This window comes from Mastigoproctus giganteus, chromosome 8 (genome assembly GCF_048544385.1).
Source record: "Mastigoproctus giganteus isolate SK-2022 chromosome 8, ASM4854438v1, whole genome shotgun sequence".
Taxonomy (NCBI): Eukaryota; Metazoa; Arthropoda; class Arachnida; order Uropygi; family Thelyphonidae; genus Mastigoproctus; species Mastigoproctus giganteus.
The window spans coordinates 209,060,166-209,082,684 of record NC_143582.1 but is presented as its reverse complement, the minus strand read 5'-3'; the positions used below and the strand labels follow the sequence as shown (position 1 = coordinate 209,082,684).

At 38.6% G+C, this 22,519-nt stretch overlaps 1 protein-coding gene across 1 annotated transcript in view; it reads left to right on the top strand.

Annotated features, from left to right (window-relative positions):
* The window catches only part of Dhc36C (Dynein heavy chain at 36C), a 592,122-nt gene that overhangs the window by 396,941 nt on the left and 172,662 nt on the right, over positions 1-22,519 (top strand). The window contains exons 40-41 of the mRNA XM_090380456.1: positions 3,812-3,975; positions 14,684-14,837. Coding sequence (XP_090236582.1) covers positions 3,812-3,975; positions 14,684-14,837 — 318 coding nt within the window. The remainder of the gene's footprint in view (positions 1-3,811; positions 3,976-14,683; positions 14,838-22,519) is intronic.

The following is a 22,519-nucleotide window of genomic DNA, read 5'->3' as shown; positions in this document are numbered from 1 at the left end:
TATGCATTTAATAGTTGCAAATTGCATGTCAACTTTAATGTAACTTAAATATTACATATCAAAGTACTATTAAATAAATATTAAATATGTTGGTATTAATATTGACAAAATGATTCAAGGAAGCACAGATCATACAGCACTAGTCAAAAAACAAAAATGAAATTTTATTCAGCATACCCATTTCCATAACACTAGATGGAAATTTATTTAAACAATTAATTACTCCTTGGATGCATTAGAATTTCTGCACATCTGTCTTGCAGTCTTCCTTTTTTCAACTTAAGTGTGTGTGTGTGTGCGTGCGTGCGTGCGTGCATGCGTGTGTGTGTGTGTCATTTAGTTGACTTAACACTTTTAAAGCCTTATACACTTCAATTAGGTTACCATGCTAATCCCTAGGTTCCAGAGATTGCATACAGAACCCCAGTCTCTTTTTGGTAAGAATGTCATATTGTGCTCCCTAAATTACTCTTGTTGTTCTTAGTATTAATAGTGGCAAATGATCAAGAAAGCAAGCTTATGCAGCACCAGATGGAAGTTTGTTTCAATAATCAATGCTCTGCTGGCTAATAGGAATTTCTGCACATCTATCCTGCAACCATCCTTCCTCAGTTTAAATTTATGCACCTTGTGTGTGTTGTCTAAGCAAAGAGGAAAGATATTAGCATTTAGCCTGCTAATCCATTCAAAGCCTTAAACATTCGATCAGATATCTTGCAGGTACCTATTTTCAGATGCTACAATTTGCAGAACTGAAACTTTTCTTGGGAAGCAAATGCTTTTGTTCCCCTGACTAATCTCATTGCCCTTCTCTGCACCCATTCCAACAGATAAACGTCTTTCCTAAAAGGTGTTCAGGCTTGTATGCAGCTCAAGATGTGGCCTAAACATCTCCTTTGTTTATCTGTTGGAAAAATCTCTGTATATCATTGACAAGACATGAGCTATCTTGGTAGTTTGTCTGCACTGCTCAGAAAACTTCATGTCTGACTGTACATCAATCCCCAGTTCTTTTTCGTTCACTACTGCACTCAGCATTGTACCACAAAGTTAGTATGTCATTCTTGGATTACTGCTGCCTATATGCAGTATCTTGCATTTCTCAATGTTAAACTTTAATTGCCATTTCTCAGCACATCTTCCTAATTTTTCTATATCTTGTTGCAATGGCATACCCTGATTGCTATCATTAACTACACTGCCAACCTTTTTGTCATTTGCAAAATTAGACATCAAGCTGATATATATATATATTGTTGTGGAAGTCGATGTTGATAGCTTAAATAAATTTAAGGCTGAATTAGACAAACACTTGGAGTGACTGAATGGGAAGGTTTTTTTTTTTTTTGGCTGATGCTGTATAAGCTTGCTTCCTTGCATCATATGCCTCAAGCAATGCTAATGCTAATATCCTCCTTAAAATAAGTTTTCCAAACCTGTATGCAGTATTCCAGATATTATTATTATTTTTTTTTTTTTGGGTAGTTGTTGGAGGATCGGCTTCTGTGGCCATAATGCACCTCCCAAGGTTTTTGCAGTACTTTGATCCAAGCCCGAGGTGGGATTCGAACCCGCGACCTTTGGGTTGCCAGGCAGGCACTTTACCCAGTCGGCAAATTTCAGATATAGCCTGACTATTGCCTTATACAGTGGGATAATCACCTTTACCCCTGCCTGCAAAGTTCCTGTGTGTGTCACTGACAGAACCCCATGAGCTGTTCTGGCGGCTTGTTTGCACTGCTCAGGAACTTCATATCAGACTATATAATTACCCTTAAGTTTTTCCTTATCAACTACTTTCAGTTTGGTGTCCAGACTCATAATATGTTCAACTGTTATGTTATTCTGGAATTATTGCAACCCAAATGCAGTACCTTGCAGTGATCAATATTAAACTTCAATTGTCATTTTTTAGTACATCTGTCTAGTTTATCTAGGTCTTCTTTGAAGTAACATACTATGATTACTGATATTAACCACTCTTCCCGACCGGCCGGCCAGGTGGTTAAAGAAGTACCTGCCTTGCCTGGCAACCCAAAGGACGCGGGTTTGGATCAGAGTAGTGCAAAAACTTTGGGAGGTGCATTATGGCCACAGAAGCCGATGTGCCAACAAGTAACAAAAAAAAATAATAATAAAATAAAATAACCACTGTGCCCAACTTTACATCATCAGAAAACTTGGACATCAACTTAATACCTATGTGAATATCATTAATAAATATTAAAATCAGTAAGGGGCCTAACACCGACCCTGTGGTACTCCACTAATCATGTTAGTCCATGAAAATCAGTGACCATTAATAACCACTCTTTGTTTCCTGACACACATCCAAAGCAGTAACTTGTCCCTAATGCCACACTTCTCCAACTTGTATAGCAGTTATTTATTTGGAACGGTATCAAAATGTTTACTGAAATTTAAATATATGTCAATTTAAGATTGAAAAATTTATTCGTTGCATTCATTGTCAGTTCCTTTACTGGTTACTCCTATGGCATCCTCATAGTAGTAATCTCCTATGGCATCCTCATAGTAGTAATCAGATTAGTCAGCCTTTAATAAATCCATGCTGGTATTGCCTTATGGTTCCACTCCTATAAAGATGATGTTGCATTGCTTCTTCAACTATTGATTCTGTCATTTTCCGTGACACAGAGGTCACAACTTCTGTTATCCATTTCACCCTCTGAATCACACTTGTGAATAGGAGATGAATTTACACATTTCTAATCTTCCCAGACTTCCCCTGAATTTACAGGTGCTCTCATTATCATGGCTAAAGGTTTAACTATCTCCTTTTCAGCTTCTTTTAATATAAATTAGATAGGTTCCGTCCAGTCAGTACTAGGTGCTTTAGGTTCACTCTTAGCTGCAGCAATTTCTCATCCACCTTCTTTTCAGTTATTGTTTATTATAACATTTAACTCCCAATGATTATTAGACATCTGCTATAACCTCATCTTTAAAACCTTCTAAGCATGGATGCAAAATATTTACTTTTACAGGATCATCAATAATTATGCCATTCATATCCAGTGTACTGTGGTTCATCCCTTTCCTTCCAGTGTAAACATATGCAAAGAATTCCTTGCTATTTTCTTTGCACTCTTAACCAAATACTTCTCATAATCTGCATTAGCATGTCTAACCTCCTGAGTAATTTAATTTCGGACTAGTCTGTACTTACCATACTGTCATGGGAAGACATTGATTTATGAGCAATCAAATTTAGATTACTACAATTCATGGTGGATCACTCATTTTTCTTAACAGCATATTATTATTATTATTATTAGCCATGTGATTTAAAAAAGCCTGAGTCTTTTGCTGCACCAGCCCAAAAAAAAAAAAAAAATTCTGAGTTACCCTGAGAGAGAGAGAGAGAGAGAGAGAGAGAGAGAGAGAGAGAGAGAGAGAGAGAGAGAGAGAGAGAGAACAAAAGTCAGAAGTAGAAGGGAATCACCAAGAAAGAGAAGAATGATGATATCCAGCTCAGGACCCTGGGTGTGCCAAAACCATACTCACCAGATGTGAGCCCCTGGTGTTAAAAAATGTTCTTGTTTATACTCCGGCATGACCACCAAGTCGGTGGAGTTTACAGTAAATCATCACTACAAACATTAATCGTATTTAGTAGTCACGGGCTTGAACCCCAGTCCACTCAAAGAGCATGTGCTATTGCACTCTCACTCCTGACCACTCGGCTATGTGCATTCTTTGCATGCTTACTAGTTCTGTAATAGGATTATATTATATTATTCAGCTTATTTCCCATATTTTTATTTTTCAATGTGTTTTTTATTAACAGGACCAATGCGAAAATTGGGTGAAAGCATGTCAAAAGCAAGGTATACCTTGTTCGCGTGAATTTTCTCTTCAGCAAACTTTGGGTGAGCCAGTAACAATTAGAGCTTGGAATATAGCAGGCCTTCCAACTGATAGCTTTTCTGTGGAAAATGGTATTATTATAAGGTAATATTTTTAGCCGTGATGTTTTATAGCTATAGCTGTAGTTATTTTAATTAATTAGGACAATATTTTTTAAAATATTCTTCATAAATATGATTATTGATCAATATGATCTTTGACCAATATGATTACTGACAAATATGATTACTGTCCTACCAAAATATTAGAGAATGTACCTAAATGGTCCACTTTAGTGGTGTTAACAGTGGCATTCCTGCATGGCTAGGATTTTACTGGTTATTTACAAGTGGTGATATTTCATTTTAATTCAAGAATGACTTTTAGATCCATCAGATTCATTAGTTAATGATGCCTGTCTAAGATGATATTCCAGATGATCCCACAGATTCACAGTTTCAGAGATTCATATCTGATGACTTCTGTGGGCTTCATGTGGGCCATGGCTGATTAGCATTAGTAGAGGCATATGATGCAAGAAAGCAAGCTTATGCAGCATCAGCCAAAAAAAAAAAAAAAAAAACCCCTTCCATTTCACCCCTCCATTCGTTGCAAATGCCTGGCCAGCTCAGCCTTAAATTTATTTAGGCTATCAACTTCCACAATAGATGGAAGTCTGTTCCACCAATCAACCACCTGCTGGCTAAAGGCAAATTTCCCCACATCCATTCTACAACTGTCTTTCCTCAATTTGAATCTATGCCCCCTCAGTTTCTTAACTAGAGCAAGAGGAAGTGGTGCCTCCGTAGCCAGGTGGGAAGGAGCAGCAGTGCGTAACACACGCTTCTTGATTAGACCAGGGTTCGATCCCGTCACCACCAAATACGGAGAATGCGGAAAGATCAGGGAATGACCACTGCATATTCCCGGAGCAATATGGCCTTAGTTGCTAATGCTCCTAAAAACCAAATAACAAACAACAAACAAACAAGAGGAAGAATCCCATAAAAGCATTCAGCTTGCTCAACTCATTTAAGGGGTTTATACACCTGAATTAGATCACCTAACAGGTGCCTACTCTCCAGGTGCAACAATTTACAGAACAAAAACCTTTCTTGGTAAGAGCACCCCATTGTTCCCCTCACCAATCTTGTTTGTACATGTTCTATAAACTTTACATCCTTCCTAAAATGAGGCCTCCAGACCTGTACACAGTACTCTAGGTGTGGCCTGACCATTGCCTTGTACGACGGGATAATTACCTCCCTGTCCCTGCCAGCAAAATTCCTATATATCATTGACAAGACTCCATGATCTGCCCTGGCAGCCTGTCTGCACTGCTCAGCAAACTTCATATTTGACTGCACAATTACCCCCAGGTCTTTATCACTTTCCACTTCCGTGAGTGTAGTACCACACAATTAGCATTAGCATATGATGCAAGAAAGCAAGCTTATATAGCATCAGCCAAAAAAAAAACACACACCCCCTTCTCATTTCACTCATCCACCCACTCCAAATGTTTGTCTAGTTCTGCCTTGAATCTGTTTAAGCTATCACCTTCTACAACAACAGATGGAAGTTTGTTCCAGCAATCAACCAACCACCCGCTGGCTAAAGGCAAACTTCCACACATCTGTCCTACAACTGCCTTTCCTCAATTTGAATTTATGCCCTCTCAGACGATTATTCTGAGTAAGAGGAACAATCCCATCAGCATTGAGCATGCTCAAACCATTCAAGGCTTTATATACCTCAATCAGATTACCTCGCAGGTGCCTAGTCTCCAGACACTGTAATTTGCAAAACTTAAGCCTTTCTTTGTAAGAGCACCCCTTTGTTCCATTCACTAATCTTGTTGCCCTTCTCTGTACTCGTTCCAGCAGCTCTACATCCTTATTGAAATGAGGCCTCCAGACCTGTATACAATACTCAAGGTGTGGCCTGACCATAGCCTTATACAAGGGGATAATCACCTCCTTATTCCTGCTAGAAAAATTCCTGTATATCATTCCTGATGTTGCATATTACCAGGGTTCTTTGTATGTTATTCTTGCACAGTTTGTCCTGAGGATGGTATCCATTCAACCTGGAATCCATTGCAGCACCACAAAAATAGCCCCCAATAAGAACATGATCACTGCTAGTGACCTGCACAGAGGATGGAATGCATTCAAGATTCATTGCTTCATGTGGTTTCCACCTCACTTACATGCCTTCATCAATGATAAACAATTTGAGCTGTTATTTGTCCAATGACATTGTTTTCATTGCTGTGCTAACCATTGCCACCATTCCTGATACCACCACAAACAGATTTCTGTTCACATTGAAGATTCACTCAGATATGTAGAGATGCCATTTAGCAGTCTACTTTTGGTGATCCTGGTGATTGTCTACAATGTTGCCTTTTGACTTTTGCATATGTGATGAGCCTGACATCTTGAGTCATGGAATATCTTCTTTCCAGCTAGATTTGTTTTCTCATTGCTAGTTTTTGTCCCACAGTAGCCACTAATTGAAGATCCTATACACCGGGCTAATACATGGTATTTTGGAAACATTATTAAAAAAATCTTATAAAAATCTTTTTATATAAAGATAAGTTGGTCTATATTTTTATATAAAAATAACAAAATTTAATATAATACATTAAAATTTCCAACTTATGGTAATAATATCGATGCATAAAATTGACAATGTGCCACTAACTGAAGAGAAAAGAACAGTTGTTAATAAAATATTATCATGTTATTAAATATGATACAATGAAATATAAGAATGCATGCATGTTTATTTTTATGTTATGCTGAATATGTTTGTGTAAATTTATGGAGACCATTGCTGTGCCATAAATTTTATGAGCCCTACTATTCTAGGGTGTGAAAAACTTTGGCTAAACAAGCTTCTGAATGTGTAACATCAGATGGTACATGTCATACTGGGTTATTTAGAATAAGCACTAGGTATTTGCATTTTATATCAAATTACATTTGAAAAATGCAAAATTTTTTAAATACATGAAATTTATCCTCAGCTGGCTGACATAAACCAAGTCATCTCCTGTGTGAGTGACATTGAAAAAATCTTTCCTAATGATATTAGTGGTCAAAGCTAAAATTATGCCTTTCCAGTAGTAACCTTCCTTAAGAAGCTGCTCAGTGATGCTTTCCATTTCACCTAACCAATAGTCTTTGTCTTTTATCTTTAACTTCATTTCACAATATTTAACATATTTTGAAAAGGAGATTGTTGCTTATATCTTTTATACAAAAAAATGCTATTAATGAGAGAAGGATTAATTATGTAAAACATATGCCTTGTATCTTATCTGTCATATATTAAAATCTAAAATTTTATCAATTTCTATGCAATGAAATGTACTTATCAGAGTTGAGATATTTGCTAATTAGTGTTTTTCTTCTATTTCAAAAGAAAATTATTTCTTTAAGAACAATAATGTATTTTTTTTTTTTTTTTTTTTTACAGTAAAATAGTGTTTATCACACTTTTTTCAGCATTCCGAAGTACTTTATTGCTAAAATACTAAGATTAACAGTAAATACTGTATTATGTGATATAACTAATTTTTCCTACTTTCCTTTCATTCACTAATCATTTAAATTTTCTTACATGTCATTTGAAATATTGTTCTGTCCCATATGTTGCTCTATCCATTATTATGTTTTTCAGGATGTTAAAATTTTCCATAATGTGATAGTAGTAGTAGTAGTAGTAGTGGCATGTGATGCAAGAAAGCAAATGTATGAGCTTATGCAGCATCAGCCAGAAAAAAAAAAAAAAATCACACCATTCCCTCCAAATACCTGTCCAGTTCCTCTTTAAATTTATTCAACCTATCAACTTCCACAACGACAGATGAAAGTTTGTTCCAGCAATTAACCACCCGCTGGCTAAAGGCAAATTTCCGCACATCTATTCTACATCTGTCTTTTCTTAATTTGAATTTATGCCTCCTTAGGTTCATAATCTGAACAAGTGGAAGGATCCCATCAGAATTCAACGTGCTCAACCCATTCAAGGCCTTATATACCTCAATCAGATCACCGCGCAGGTGCCTAGTCTCCAGCCACTGCAATTTGCAGAACTTAAGCCTCTCTTGGTAAGAGGATCCCTTCATTCCCCTCACCAATCTTGTTGCCCTTCTCTGTACACGCTCAAGTAAATCTATATCCTTCCTAAAATGAGGCCTCCAGACCTGTACGCAGTACTCAAGGCGTGGCCTGACCATTGCCTTATACAGAGGGATAAACTCCCTCCTATCGTGTCTGGGCAGAAAACAAGATGCATGGTATTTCAGAGACTGCTGGGAGCCATTGCGGTACAAGTAAACACATGGGTTGTGTTAGGGTAGCTAAGAATAGAAACAGGTGCAGGTATACTTGCGTGTACACCAATGCTAGGAGTTTAGTAAATAAATTTGATGAATTTGAGGTATTGCTCAAAACATCAAAGGCAGATATTGGTGGGATATCAGAGACGTGGTGTCACACAGATATAAGGGATGCAGAACTGCAATTTGGGGAGTACAACGTCTACAGAAAGGATAGACAGGATAGGAAAGGGGGAGGGGTTATGCTATTAGTTAAGAAACACATAAAAACCAAGGAAGTGAAGCCAGTCGACATCGCTGGACAGTGCGTTGAGTCAGTTTGGTGTGACATAAGCATTGGGAGATCAAAATTGAGAGTAGGAGTGTGCTATAGGCCTAATGACTCTGATGAGTATAATAAGGAACTGTACAGGGAAATAGAGTGGGCCAGTAAATCAGAGAGTCTTATAATGGGAGATTTTAATTTCCCAGATATTGACTGGAATTTGAGGGCTGGTCACTCACACACTAGCAGGGCTTTTGTGGATTTATTGGATGATTGTTTTCTACATCAGCATGTTCGGGAGGCAACTAGAGGGAGTAATACTCTTGATTTGATTATCAGCAGTGATTCTTCATGCATTAAGAAACTGCAGATAAATGAACCACTAGGTGGCAGTGATCACAGTGTGCTGAAGTGGGATTTACTCAAAGAGGTAACTACCATTAGGGGTAAAGGGAAGGGTTATTGCTTCCGTAAAGGCGACTACGATGGACTGAGACAGTATTTAAATTCTATACAGTGGGACCAACTGATGATGTTACCAACAGCAAATTCAAAATGGGAAGCATTCAAAGAACTTATCTTGGAAGCTACTAGGCTTTACATACCAACTAAGGAATATTGTTCAAGGTTTAGGCCAAAATGGATGTCAGATGAACTAATGAGGCATATGACAGAGAAGAAAAATGCATGGGATACTTACAAATTAACACATGACACAGAAGCCTATGATAGATACAAGTTGATACGCAACCAAGTTAGAAAGGAGGTTAGGCAGGCGAAGGCAGATTACGAGAAATCCTTGGCAAGGGATGCAAAGAAAAACAGCAAAGAGTTCTTTACTTATGTAAACTCTAGAAGGAAGGGGATGAATCAGATTGGTCCACTTGATATTGATGGGTCAACTGTTGATGATCCTGCTCAGGTAGCTAACAAACTAAATGAATATTTTGCATCGACATTCACACATGAGGAGTTATTCAGCAAGGGGAATGCCAGAGGTGTATTCAACTCTAGCAGTAAGCTACAGAATCTTGAAATAACTGGGAGTAAAGTGGAGGAGAAACTGTTGAAGATAAACACAAGAAAGGCACCCGGGGTGGATGGGATCTATCCAGTTATATTAAAGGAGGCAGCAAAGGAAGTAAGCAAACCCTTAGCCATAATTATGAGAGCTTCCTTGGACTCAGGGGAGGTACCCATAGACTGGAAATGTGCATATGTGACCCCAATTCTCAAAGGAGGATCAAAGGCTGACACAAGTAATTATAGACCCGTGAGCTTAACTTCTGTGCCAGGAAAATTAATGGAGGCACTGGTTAAAGAAGCACTGCAGGATCATTTAGACAAGACTTCAGTTATAGCTCGTGCACAGCATGGTTTTGTTAAGGGGAAGTCTTGCCTTACCAACTTGATTGGATACTATGATGCAGTCACAAAAGAACTGGATGCAGGGAATAACTTTGATATTATATACTTGGATCTTAGAAAGGCTTTTGATACTGTTGCACATGGAAGACTGCTACACAAATTGGAGCAGTGTGACATTTGAGGCAAATTGCTGCTATGGATAAAGGGGTGGTTGAGGGGGAGAAGACAGAGAGTGGTAATCAATGGACATTGCTCATCGTGGACAAATGTTATTAGTGGAGTCCCTCAGGGCTCAGTGTTGGGTCCATTATTGTTTTCTCTATTTATAAATGATATTGATGATGGTATATCAAGCTTAATGTCCAAGTTTGCAGACGATACAAAGGTTGGCAGGGTTGTCAAGGACACCACTGACACTATGCTGCTGCTGTTGTTTGTTATTTGGTTTTTAGGAGCATTAGCAACTAAGGCCATATTGCTCCGGGGATATGCGGTGGTCATTCCCTGACCTTTCCGCATCCTCTGTATTTGGTGGTGACGGGCTCGAACCCCGGTTTAATCAAGAAGCGTGTGCTACGCACTGCTGCTCCTTCCCACCTGGCTACGGAGGAGCCTCTATGCTGCTGCAACAGGATCTGGAAAGGTTGAGCAGATGGGCTGAGAGGTGGCAAATGAAGTTTAACATTGACAAATGTAAAGTACTACACATGGGAAACAGCAACCCCAGAGCAACGTATCAAATCTGTGGTACTACACTGACAGTGGTAGATAATCAAAGGGACTTGGGGGTGGTTGTGCAGGCAGATATGAAGTTCTCTGAGCAGTGCAGACAGGCTGCAAGAGTAGCTCATGGAGAATTGTCAATGATATACAGGAATTTTTCCAGCAGGGATAAGGAGGTGATTATTCCATTGTATAAGGCAATGGTGAGGCCACACCTAGAGTACTGTATACAGGTCTGGAGGCCTCATTTCAAGAAGGATGTAGAGCTGCTGGAACGAGTACAGAGAAGGGCAACAAGATTAGTGAATGGAACAAAGGGGTGCTCTTACGAAGAAAGGCTTAAGTTTTGCAAATTACAGTGTCTGGAGACTAGGCACCAGCGAGGTGATCTGATAGAGGTGTATAAAGCCTTGAATGGTTTACGCATGCTCAATGCTGATGGGATTCTTCCTCTAGCTCAGAAAAATCACCTGAGAGGGCATAAATTCAAATTGAGGAAAGACAGATGTAGGATAGACGTGCGGAAATTTGCCTTTAGCCAGCGGGTGGTTGGTTGGTGGAACAGACTTCCATCCCTTGTGGTGGAGGTTGATAGCCTAAATAAGTTTAAGGCTCAGCTGGACAGGTATTTTGAACGAACAGAGGGGTGAAGTGAAAGTGGGGTTTTTTTTTTTTTTTTGGCTGATGCTGCATAAGCTTGCTTTCTTGCATCAAATGCCTCTACTAATGCTAATGCTAATAATCACCTCCTTTTCCCTGCTAGCAAAATTCCTATATATCATATCTGACTGCACAATCATATCTGAGAACTTCATATCTGACTGCACAATTACTCCCAGGTCTTTTTCATTTTCTACCACCTTAAGTGTAGTACCACACAGTTGGTACGTTTCTCTGGGATTACTTCTACCCATATGCAGTACTTTGCATTTGTCAAGGTTAAACTTCAGTTGCCACTTCTTAGCCCATCTGCCCAAATTATCTAGATCCTGTTGCAGTAGCACATTGCCATTACTGTCATTAACAACCCTGCCAACCTTTGTATCATCTGCAAACTTCGACATTAAGCCTGATATACCTTCATCAATATCATTGATAAATATACAAATCAACAGTGGACCTAACACCGAACCCTGTGGGACTCCACTAATAACATTAGTCCAAGAAGAGCAGCACTCATTGATTACCACCCTCTGTCTTCTTGCACTTAACCATCCTTTTATCCATTGTAGCAACTTACCCTTAATACCATTCTGCTCCAATTTGTACAATAGTCTTCCATTCGCAACAGTGTCAAAAGCTTTCTTGAAATCCAAATATATGATATCAAAATTATTTTTTGCATCCAGTTCCTTTGTAACCACATCATAATATCCTATCAAATTTGTCAGACAAGACTTTCCCTTTACAAACCCATGCTGTGTCTGAATTATTGCTGCAGTCTTGTCTAGATGATCCTGCAATGCATCTTTAACCAGCGACTCCATTATTTTACCCAGAACAGAAGTTAAACTAACTGGTCTGTAATTACTCGTGTCACCCTTCGATCCCCCTTTGTGAATTGGGGATACATTTGCACATCTCCAGTCCGTGGGAACCTCCCCTGAGTCGAAGGATGCTCTCATAATTATGGCTAAGGGTTTGCTTAGTTGCTTAGTTGCTTTGCCGCCTCCTTTAATATAACTGGATAGATCCCATCCACCCCAGGTGCTTTTCTTATGTTTAATTTCAACAATTTCTCTTCCACTTTGCTCTCAGTTATTACAAGATCATTAAGCACCCTGCTACAATTTGATAACCTTCTGCCATTTTCAAACCTTAATAATTCCTCATGTGTGAATGTAGATGCAAAATACTCGTTCAGTTTGTTTGCTATCTGAGCAGGATCATCAACAGTTGAACCATCGATGTCAAGTGGACCAATCAGATTCATCCCCTTCCTTTTAGAGTTTATATAAGTAAAGAAATCCTTGCTGTTTTTCTTAGCATCTTTTGCCAAGGATTTCTCGTAATCTGGCTTCGCCTGCCGAACCTCCTTTGTGACCTGATTACAGATTAACTTATATCTGCCATAGGCTTCTGAGTCGCTTGAAAAAAAATCCCATGCATTTTTCTTCTCTGTTACGAGTCTCATTAGTTCATTTGACAACCATTTAGGCCTAAACCTTGAACAATATTTCTTAATAGGTATGAAACTTTTAGTAGCTTCCACGATTAATTCCTTGAATGCTTCCCACTTAGAATTTACTGTTGGTAACATCGTCAGTTGATCCCACTGTACAGAATTTAAAAACTGTCGGAGACCACTGTACTCGCCTTTACGGAAGCAAAAACCCTTTCCTTTACCCCTGATGGTAATTAAATCTTTAAGTAAATCTCACATCAGTACACTGTGATCACTGCCACCTAGTGGTTCTTTTATCTGCAAATTCCTAATACAGATAAAAGAACCACTAGGTGGCAGTGATCACAGTGTACTGACGTGGGATTTACGTAAAGATTAAGTAAATCCCACTTATAGTCCAGTTTATATCTCCACAACAACAGTATACAAACAATTACAAGTAACCTTTAAACATACAAGTTACAAATTGACCTTTACAATGATTGAGATAATTCAGAATTCAACATTGTTTATGCTATTCCATGTCTTGAAGAATGTAATCATATAATAGGAAATAAATGAGTCCTCTACATAAGAGACTACCAAAACATTAAAGAAGTTTAGAAGTACTTTGAAATGAGATGCTAGTATTAAATAGGATACAGTTGTTCAGGTGGATATGCTTTGGAATAGAATAAGTTAGTTAATGTATGCAACGTATTACATTTCAAGCACATTAGACATTTTTCTTTCTTTAAGTAATTGAAGTTTTTCTTCTTCTGTGATTAATAGAAGTACAAAATAAATAACTAACTGTCTTGTTAACTATTAATTACTGATTGATTAACTAGTAATATATAAAAGTAATTGTTTTCACTTCGCTATACACATCTCCCAACATAATATTTGCTCCACATTTTGCAGTACTTTGTAATCAACAGCATATGAACTGCAACATGTATTTCAGGCTCTGTGATTTAATAAATTAAACATTATATTGTTAATGCTTTCATAGTGCAATTTACCTATTTCTACTGGGACTGTAATGATTGAATATAACACATATTTAATGTTTTCTATGATTAATATAATAAGCAAATAATAATAATTCATAGTTTATGTATTTAGTAAACTTATAGCAAAAAATGATCAAAAAAGAAATAACATTTATGCATAAACCAAGAAAATTAATTTCATTTTTGCACACCTGCCAATATTGCCCATTTATTCCTCCAGTCAGTACACAGCAGTAAACATAATATCCAGCTTCAGGTATGGCATATGGACAGCCCTATGTAATTTGTAGGGGAAAAAAAAATGAAATGATAATTACCAAACTTCTTTTTGCCTGATTTTAATGAACACTTGACAAATTCTTCTAAAAGTGCTAAATATAAGATTTCATGAAAATTCATGTATTGAGAGTTGATTTATTATATTTGGATGGACAAAGAAATGATAATTGTTGGATTTCTATTGGCCCAATTTTATTGAAACTTGGAATGGCTTCACAAATATTTCTAAAAGAGCCAAATATAAAATTTCACGAAAGCCTATCCAATGACATTATTATGTGTGGACAGACAGATAGATTGTTGTGGTGAAAGCAGTAATAGGCCCTTACAGCATATGTGCTAATGCACCTAAAAAGGTTTAAAAGAGGAAATTAGCTGCAAAACTCACATGAAGAGTAGAAAACAACAAAGAATTTCCCCATTGCTCTTTCCCCATCAAAAATATAACCACACTCACCTTATAACACATGCAGCATGAACATGATAGATTTTGTGGCCTTTATTACTTTAGCACTAATCTGAACAATGTAATCCATCCTTATCACATTAGTAATTAAAATGTGTAATTTTTAGATGACTTTATCAATCCTGTGGACTTGAATTTAACACCAATAGTGAGGTTAGGGCAAGTGCTTTAATAAGAAATTGGATAAATACTGCTTGTTTCTGCAATTCATTCATAATAATACCTTCTTTTCTTGTAGTAATTCTCGAAGGTGGCCACTACTTATAGACCCTCAAGGACAAGCAAATAAGTGGATCAAAAATATGGAGAAAAAAAACAATCTACACATTATCAAGTTGAGTGATTCTGATTTTGTGCGTACTTTAGAAAACTGCATCAGCTTTGGAAATCCAGTATGTCTTTTGTTACTTAAATCCAATATTTTTTATATTCAGTGTATTAGTACATAAATCATAGTGGTGAGTGCAGTTAGCGTCTTTGATATGTTATTTCTTGTACATATTGATATTTGCATTATGTTTTATTTTGTTTCATGATTACATTAATATTCTTTTTTAAGCTATATATTTGTCTTGAGAGAAGATGCTGAATAGTGATCATTGTTATTGTATGTGGATCAGAAGAGGAAGAAAATAGATATTTAATCCAGCAGGTAGGAAAGCATATTGAGGGTGAGGAAATTAGAGCTACCAACCAAAAATAGGGAATTTAAGGAGAATTTTTTAAAGAGAGAATTTTTCCTCTTTAATTTTAGAATAAAATTAAAGAGGAAAAATTTTAATTCAGATAATATGATGGCAGGAAAGGTTGCTTACACTGGAAGAGGACAGGAATAAGTAAAACAAAAAATACCTTCCGTAATAAGAAAAAATATATTTTAAATGTTTAAATATATAGTAATAGGCATAGGATTAATTTCAATATTAGTAAAAATGTTTAAATCCATGCACATTACTCCATTTTGAAAAGTCCATGAGTAGGAAACTTGCCTCTATTTTAAATGGCAGTCATCCTTTTTGGTCACTTATTAAAGCTTCTGGCTACAACACTATCATTCTATTTCTGTTTATTTTACATCATAATGTAAAATAAATATATATAACATAACTGTTTTGGGATATAACTTAAGGATTTAATTTTTGTTTTAAATTTTATTGAATTAAATTGGAATCATGACTCTGACCAGAGCAGCAAAGCAAAAGGCTCAAGCTAATTGGAGTGCTGTGGTTCAGGGGAGAACTGAGGGGGGCAGTTGCCCTCTGAATCACAGTCTATTAAAATGCACTGTTTGCTTGACGTTTGCGGAGCAGTCGGGTACGGGACATGATACTGCCAAGGGGGATGTCTTTGTGTGTGCACGATGTAAGGAGTGCAAGGAAATCAGGCGACAAATCAGCGTTGTTATGGGCCTTTATGAGACCTTGAAGGACAGGGTGGATGCCCTCGAAGGAAATAAATTGAGGGGCCCATCAAGCTCTCAGCTGCCCACATCAACGCCAGAGCTTGCACTTGGTCATCAGGCAACACAGGGGCAGCCCCCTAGGCAGAATGCGCTGGTCCCACAGGAACTAGTAGTTGTTGGTGACTCTATTGTCAGGGAAACGGGGAACATGCTTTGTAAAAAGGATAGGTGGAATAGGACCAGGGTATGTCTGCCAGGGGCAAAGGTTGATGACGTTGTAGAGTGGATATCATCTTTTAAGGGCACAAAAGGTGATATAGTTGTACACGTTGGCACTAATGATATTAAGAGTAGGAGACCGGCGGAATTACTTAGCAAGTACAGGTCACTGTTGAAAAAAAGCCGTGAATTAGGGTTGAACTTGAAAGTGTCTGCAATTCTGCCCAGACACGATAGGAGGGAGTATATGATGAGAGCCTTGTCGATCAATTCGGCCCTGGAGGGATTGTGCAAGGCTCAAGGGGTAGAATTTTTTTCAGCCTGGACTGTACTTGTTAACAGGAGAGATTGCTTCTAAAGGGATGGGATACACTTAAATAGAAAGGGTGCAAGAATTTTTGCTGATGCTGTCGAGGCAGTGTTAGGTGGGTCGGAAAACTGCTAGTTGGGGGGGATACAAGGACTAATAGATTAACAGTAGCCACTGGCAGAGGTGGAAGTGATTCTTGCACTGCTTCTATTCAAATGAGCAGAAGCCTGAAAAACAAGATGCAGGATATTTCAGAGACTGCTGGTAGTCATTGCATTACAAGTAAACACATGGGTTGTGTTAGGGTAGCTAAGAATAGAAACAGGTGCATGTATACCTGCGTGTACACCAATGCTAGGAGTTTGGTAAATAAATTTGATGAATTTGAGGTATTGCTCAAAACATCAAAGGCAGATATTGTTGGGATATCAGAGACGTGGTGTCACACAGATATAAGTAATGCGGAACTGGAATTTGGGGAATACAATGTATATAGAAAGGATAGACAGGACAGGAGGGGAGGAGGGGTTATGCTATTAATTAAGAAACACATAAAGTCAAAGGAAGTGAAGCCAGTTGACATCGATGGACAGGGCAGTGTCGAGTCAGTTTGGTGTGACATAAGCATAGGGAAATCAAAATTGAGAGTAGGAGTGTGCTATAGGCCTAATGTATAATATATTATTATACTCTGATGAGTATAATAATATATTGTACAGGGAAATAGAGTGGGCCAGTAAATCAGAGAGTCTTATAATGGGGTATTTTCATTTCCCAGATATTGACTGGAATTTGTGGGTTGGTCACTCGCACACTAGCAAGGCTTTTGTGGATTTATTGGATGATTGTTTTCTACATCAGCATGTTCGTGAGGCAACAAGAGGGAGCAATACTCTTGATCTGATTATCAGTAGTGATTCTTCATGCATTAAGTACCTGCAGATAAATGAACCACTAGGTGGCAGTGATCACAGTGTGTTGAAGTGGGATTTACTCAAGGAGGTAACTACCATCAGAGGTAAAGGGAAGGGTTTTTGTTTTCGTAAAGGCGACTATGATGGTCTGAGACAGTATTTAAATTCTATACAGTGGGACCAACTGATGATGTTACCAACAGCAAACTCAAAATGGGAAGCATTCAAGGAACTAATCTTGGTGGCTACCAGGCTTTACATACCAACTAAGAAATATTGTTCAAGGTTTAGGCCTAAATGGTTGTCAGATGGACTAATGAGACATGTGGCAGAGAAGAAAAATGCATGGGATACATACAAATTAATGGGTGACATGGAAGCCTATGATAGATATAAGTTGGTCTGTAACCAAGTCACAAAGGAGATTAGGCAGGCAAAGGCAGACTACGAAAAATCCTTGGCAAAGGATGCAAAGAAAAACAGAAAAGAGTTCTTTACCTATTTAAACTCAAGAAGGAAAGGGATGAATCAGATTGGTCCACTGGATATTGACGGTTCAACAGTTGAGGATCCTGCTCAGGTGGCTAACAATCTAAACGAGTATTTTGCATCTACATTCACGCATGAGGAGTTATTCAGGAAGGAGAATGATGTAGGTAAAGTAAACATTGGCAGTGAGCTGGATGATTTTGTAATAACTGAGAGGAAAGTGGAGGAGAGATTGTTGAGGATAAACATAAAAAAGGCACCTGGGGTGGATGGGATCTATCCAGTTATATTAAAGGAGGCAGCAAAGGAAGTATGCAAACCCCTAGCCATAATTATGAGAGCTTCTTTGGACTCAGGGGAGGTACCCATAGACTGGAGATGTGCAAATGTAACCCCAATTCACAAAGGAGGATCAAAGGCTGACACAAGTAATTATAGACCTGTTAGTTTAACTTCTGTTCCAGGTAAATTAATGGAGGCACTGGTTAAAGAAGCACTGCAGGATCATCTAGACAAGAATTCAGTTATAGCTCAGACGCAGCATGGTTTTGTTAAGGGCAGGTCTTGCCTGACCAATTTGATTGGATACTATGATGTAGTCACAAAAGAACTGGATGCAGGGAATAACTTTGATATTATATATTTGGATCTTAGAAAGGCTTTTGATACTGTTGCACATGGAAGACTGCTGCACAAATTGGAGCAGTGTGGCATTGGAGGCAAATTGCTGCTATGGATAAGTGGATGGTTGAGTGGCAGAAGACAGAGAGTGGTAATCAATGGACACTGCTCAACGTGGACTAATGTTATTAGTGGAGTTCCTCAAGGTTCAGTGTTGGGTCCATTGTTGTTTTCGGTGTTTATGAATGATATTGATGATGGGATATCAAGTTTAATGTCTAAGTTTGCAGATGATACAAAGGTTGGCAGGGTCGTTAAGGACACTACTGACGCTATGCTGATGCAACAGGATCTGGAAAGGTTGAACAGATGGGCTGAGAGGTGGCAAATGAAGTTTAACATTGACAAATGTAAAGTACTACATATGGGTAACAGTAACCCCAGAGCAATGTATCAACTCTGCGTTACTACACTGACAGTGGTGGAGAATGAAAAGGACCTGGGGGTAATTGTGCAGGCAGATATGAAGTTCTCTGAGCAGTGCAGACGAGCTGCAAGAGTAGCTCATGGTGTCTTGTCAATGATATACAGGAATTTTTCTAGCAGGGATAAGGAGGTGATTATTCCCTTGTATAAGGCAATGGTTAGGCCACATCTTGAGTATTGTATACAGGTCTGGAGGCCTCATTTCAAGAAGGATGTAGAGCTGCTGGAACGGGTACAGAGAAGGGCAACAAGATTAGTAAATGGAACAAAGGGTTGCTCTTACGAAGAAAGGCTTAAGTTTTGCAAATTACAGAGTCTGGAGACTAGGCACCGGCGAGGTGATCTGATAGAGGTGTATAAGGCTTTGAATGGTTTGAGCATGCTCAATGCCAATGGGATTCTTCATCTTTCTCAGAATAATCACCTCAGAGGGCATAAATTCAAATTGAGGAAGGACGGATGTCTAATAGATGTGCGGAAATTTGCCTTTGGCCAGCGGGTGGTTGGTTGGTGGAACCGACTTCCATCACTTGTTGTTGAAGTTGATAGCCTAAACAAATTTAAAGCTCAACTGGACAGGTATTTCGAACGAACGGAGGGGTGAAATGGGAGAGGGTTTTTTTTTTTTTTTTTTTGGCTGATGCTGAATAAGCTTGCTTTCTTGCATCATATGCCTCTACTAATGCTAATGCTAATGATTCTTGCATCTTCATTAAAAGATAAAGTTTACCTATATACGAGGGGTGATCATTTAATTTACAGACTGGTGCAATGTTTTATGCTTACTACACAAACTTTCCATAACTGCCACTAGAGGCACACTCCTTGATTGCTACTGAGCAGACTCTGTGTGTATGTTGTACTTGCTGCCAGTACTTGTTGAGCTAGTGTTGCGTTAAGAGTTTTTTTAGCCGCCTGTCACTGATGGGTGTTTTGAAGCAAGTATCATATCAGACATACAGGTTGAACAGCGATATGTGATTTGTTATTGTGTCAGATGGGCGTAAATGCATCGGAAACAGTTAAAGAGATGAATGAAGTGTATGGTAATGAATGTCTTGGTAAGACTGCCATATTTAAATGGCACAAGTGATTCAGTGAAAGCCATGAGTCTGTTGCAGATGACCTTAGACCTGGTCAGCCTTCCTCCTCAATAACTCCTAAGCAAATCGCAAAAGTCCAGGAAATCTTGAATGAAGACAAGGCAATTACACTTCATGAATTAGCTGTTAGAATGTCCATTTCATATGGTAGTGCCCACAATATTGTGAAAGATCACCTGAAAATGTCGCAAATCTGTGCCCTCTGGATTCCGCACAATTTGACTCCAAAACAAAAACAGTAAAGAGTAGACAAAACGATCGAGCAAAGAAATGCTTGATCGTTTTGTAACACAGGGTCAAAACTTCTTAAATCAGATAGTGACTTATGATGAAACTTGGATTTTTCACTGTGATCCAGAGACAAAACAACAGTCAAGTGAGTGGAAGCGTTCTGATTCATCAAGACAAGAAATTTCGAGCTTCTCATTCGGCTGAGAAACAAGTGGTTCTTGTGTTTTTTGACATAAAAGGCATTCTTGTCACACATTTTGTGCCTCATGGAACAACTATGCATAAGGAAGTACTCTGAGATTCTCAGAGTCAAACTTTGCCATGCCTTTCGTGAGAAACATCGAGAACTTTCCAGGGAGATGATGGAGAAATCTTTTCCTCCCAGTTATAGGTGAAATTCTTTGCAGTTTTTTGGAATGTAACTTGGATCTACTATTGGATCCTCTTCTTCACCCGGAATGGAAAGTTCTTTCCAATTAGTTGATGGTACACAGGAGTGTGAGATTTTCTCCTTCTGATACTAACTTCATGATAGAAATGATATTTTAAGTGATATTTGGATATTCTATTTTATTTAGGCACTGCTGCTCCTTCCCACCTGGCCTCCATAGCCAGGTGGGACGGGCAGCAGTGCGTAGCACACGCTTCTTGATTAGACCGGGGTTCGAGCCCATCACCACCAAATACGGAGGATGCAGAAAGGTCAGGGAATGACCACCGCAATCCCGGAGCAATATGGCCTTAGTTGCTAATGCTCCTAAAAACCAAATAACAAACAAACATCTATTTTATTTTTGCTGCTCCATGAAAATCCTGAAATTTTGTGGTAATAAAATTTGCAATTCTCTTATAACTGGTTCATGACATGTTGATTGCAATTAACATACTTGTACTTTTAACATACATTTTTTGCAGAAGAAACAAAGCTTGGCAGAGTGGTTAATGACAGTAATCAAGGTAAGCTACTGCAACAAGATCTAGAAAAATTAGGCAGATGGGCTGATAAATGGCAGTTGAAGTTTAACATTGACAAAAGAAAGGTACTGCCTACTGGATAGCAGTAATCCCAAATTAAACATACCAAAGTGGAAAATAAAAAAGACCCGAGGGTAATTGTAGTCAGATACGAAGTTCTCCGAGCAGTTCAGACAGGCTGCCAGGACAGCTCATGGGGTTTTGTCAGTGATATACAGGAGGAATAAAGTGATTATCCCATTGGTTAGGTCACATCTTAAGTCTGTGAGATGTGATACAGGTCTCGCAGGCTAATTTTAGGAAGGATGGAGATCTGCTACAATGGCTGCAGAGAAGGGCAGTGAAATGGGTGAAGGGAAAAAAAGGGTGCTCTTATCAAGAAAGGCTTCGGGTCTGCAAATTTCGGTGTCTGGAGACTAGACACCTGTGAAGAAGGAGATCTGATTAAGATGTTTACAGCCTTGAATGGATTGAGTAAGCTCAATGCTGATGATATTCATCCTCTTGCTCAGACTACACAGATGAGGGGACATAATTCAAATTGAGGAAGGATGATGCAGGATATGTAGATGTGCAGTTTTCCTTCATTGTGCAGGTGGTTGATTGCTGGAACAAACTTCCATCTGTTGTTGTGGAAGTGGGTAGATTTAATAAATTCAGGGAAGAACTAGGCAAATTATTGCAGGGGTGGACAGGTTATTTGGGAATTACTTTTTTTTGTGGCTAATGCTTTATAAGTTTTCTTGCTTGTATCGTTTGCTACTACTAATATTAATATTAATACTTGTAGTAGGGTTCCATAACAAGATGATTTTTAGTGACAAATGGGCCTGGAGTACTGGGGTCCATAGTTTAACAAATAGATATTTATTTAAAGTATACCCAGTATAAAATAAAATAAAATAAAATATTTCAGAAGCTTTCGGAACTCGTGTCCCTTCGTCAACTGACAAATTTGAATACATTACAAGCAGAGTGTGGCACGTTACTCATTCGTCATTGTTGTAGCACGGACGTGTGCTGCCTTGCGCCAGTGATCATCCATCAATAAAATGGTTGTCTCCAGGATTGGATGTATACGCATGCCTTTCTGGCGATTTAATGCCTTAGGGTTGTTCATTATGTTTAGTGACTCTAGCCATAGGCGGTGGCGAAAGTGTCGCGCATGGTCCACTATCTCAAAGTCGCGCTTGGGGTCAAGATCGTGGTTGGTAGCCCAAAAATGTTCTGCAAGCGCGGACTGGTCAGTTTCGGCAAGCCGGATTGCTCTGTCGTGTTCCGTGAGGCGATCCTGGAGACGTCTCGATGTCTCACCTACGTAGCA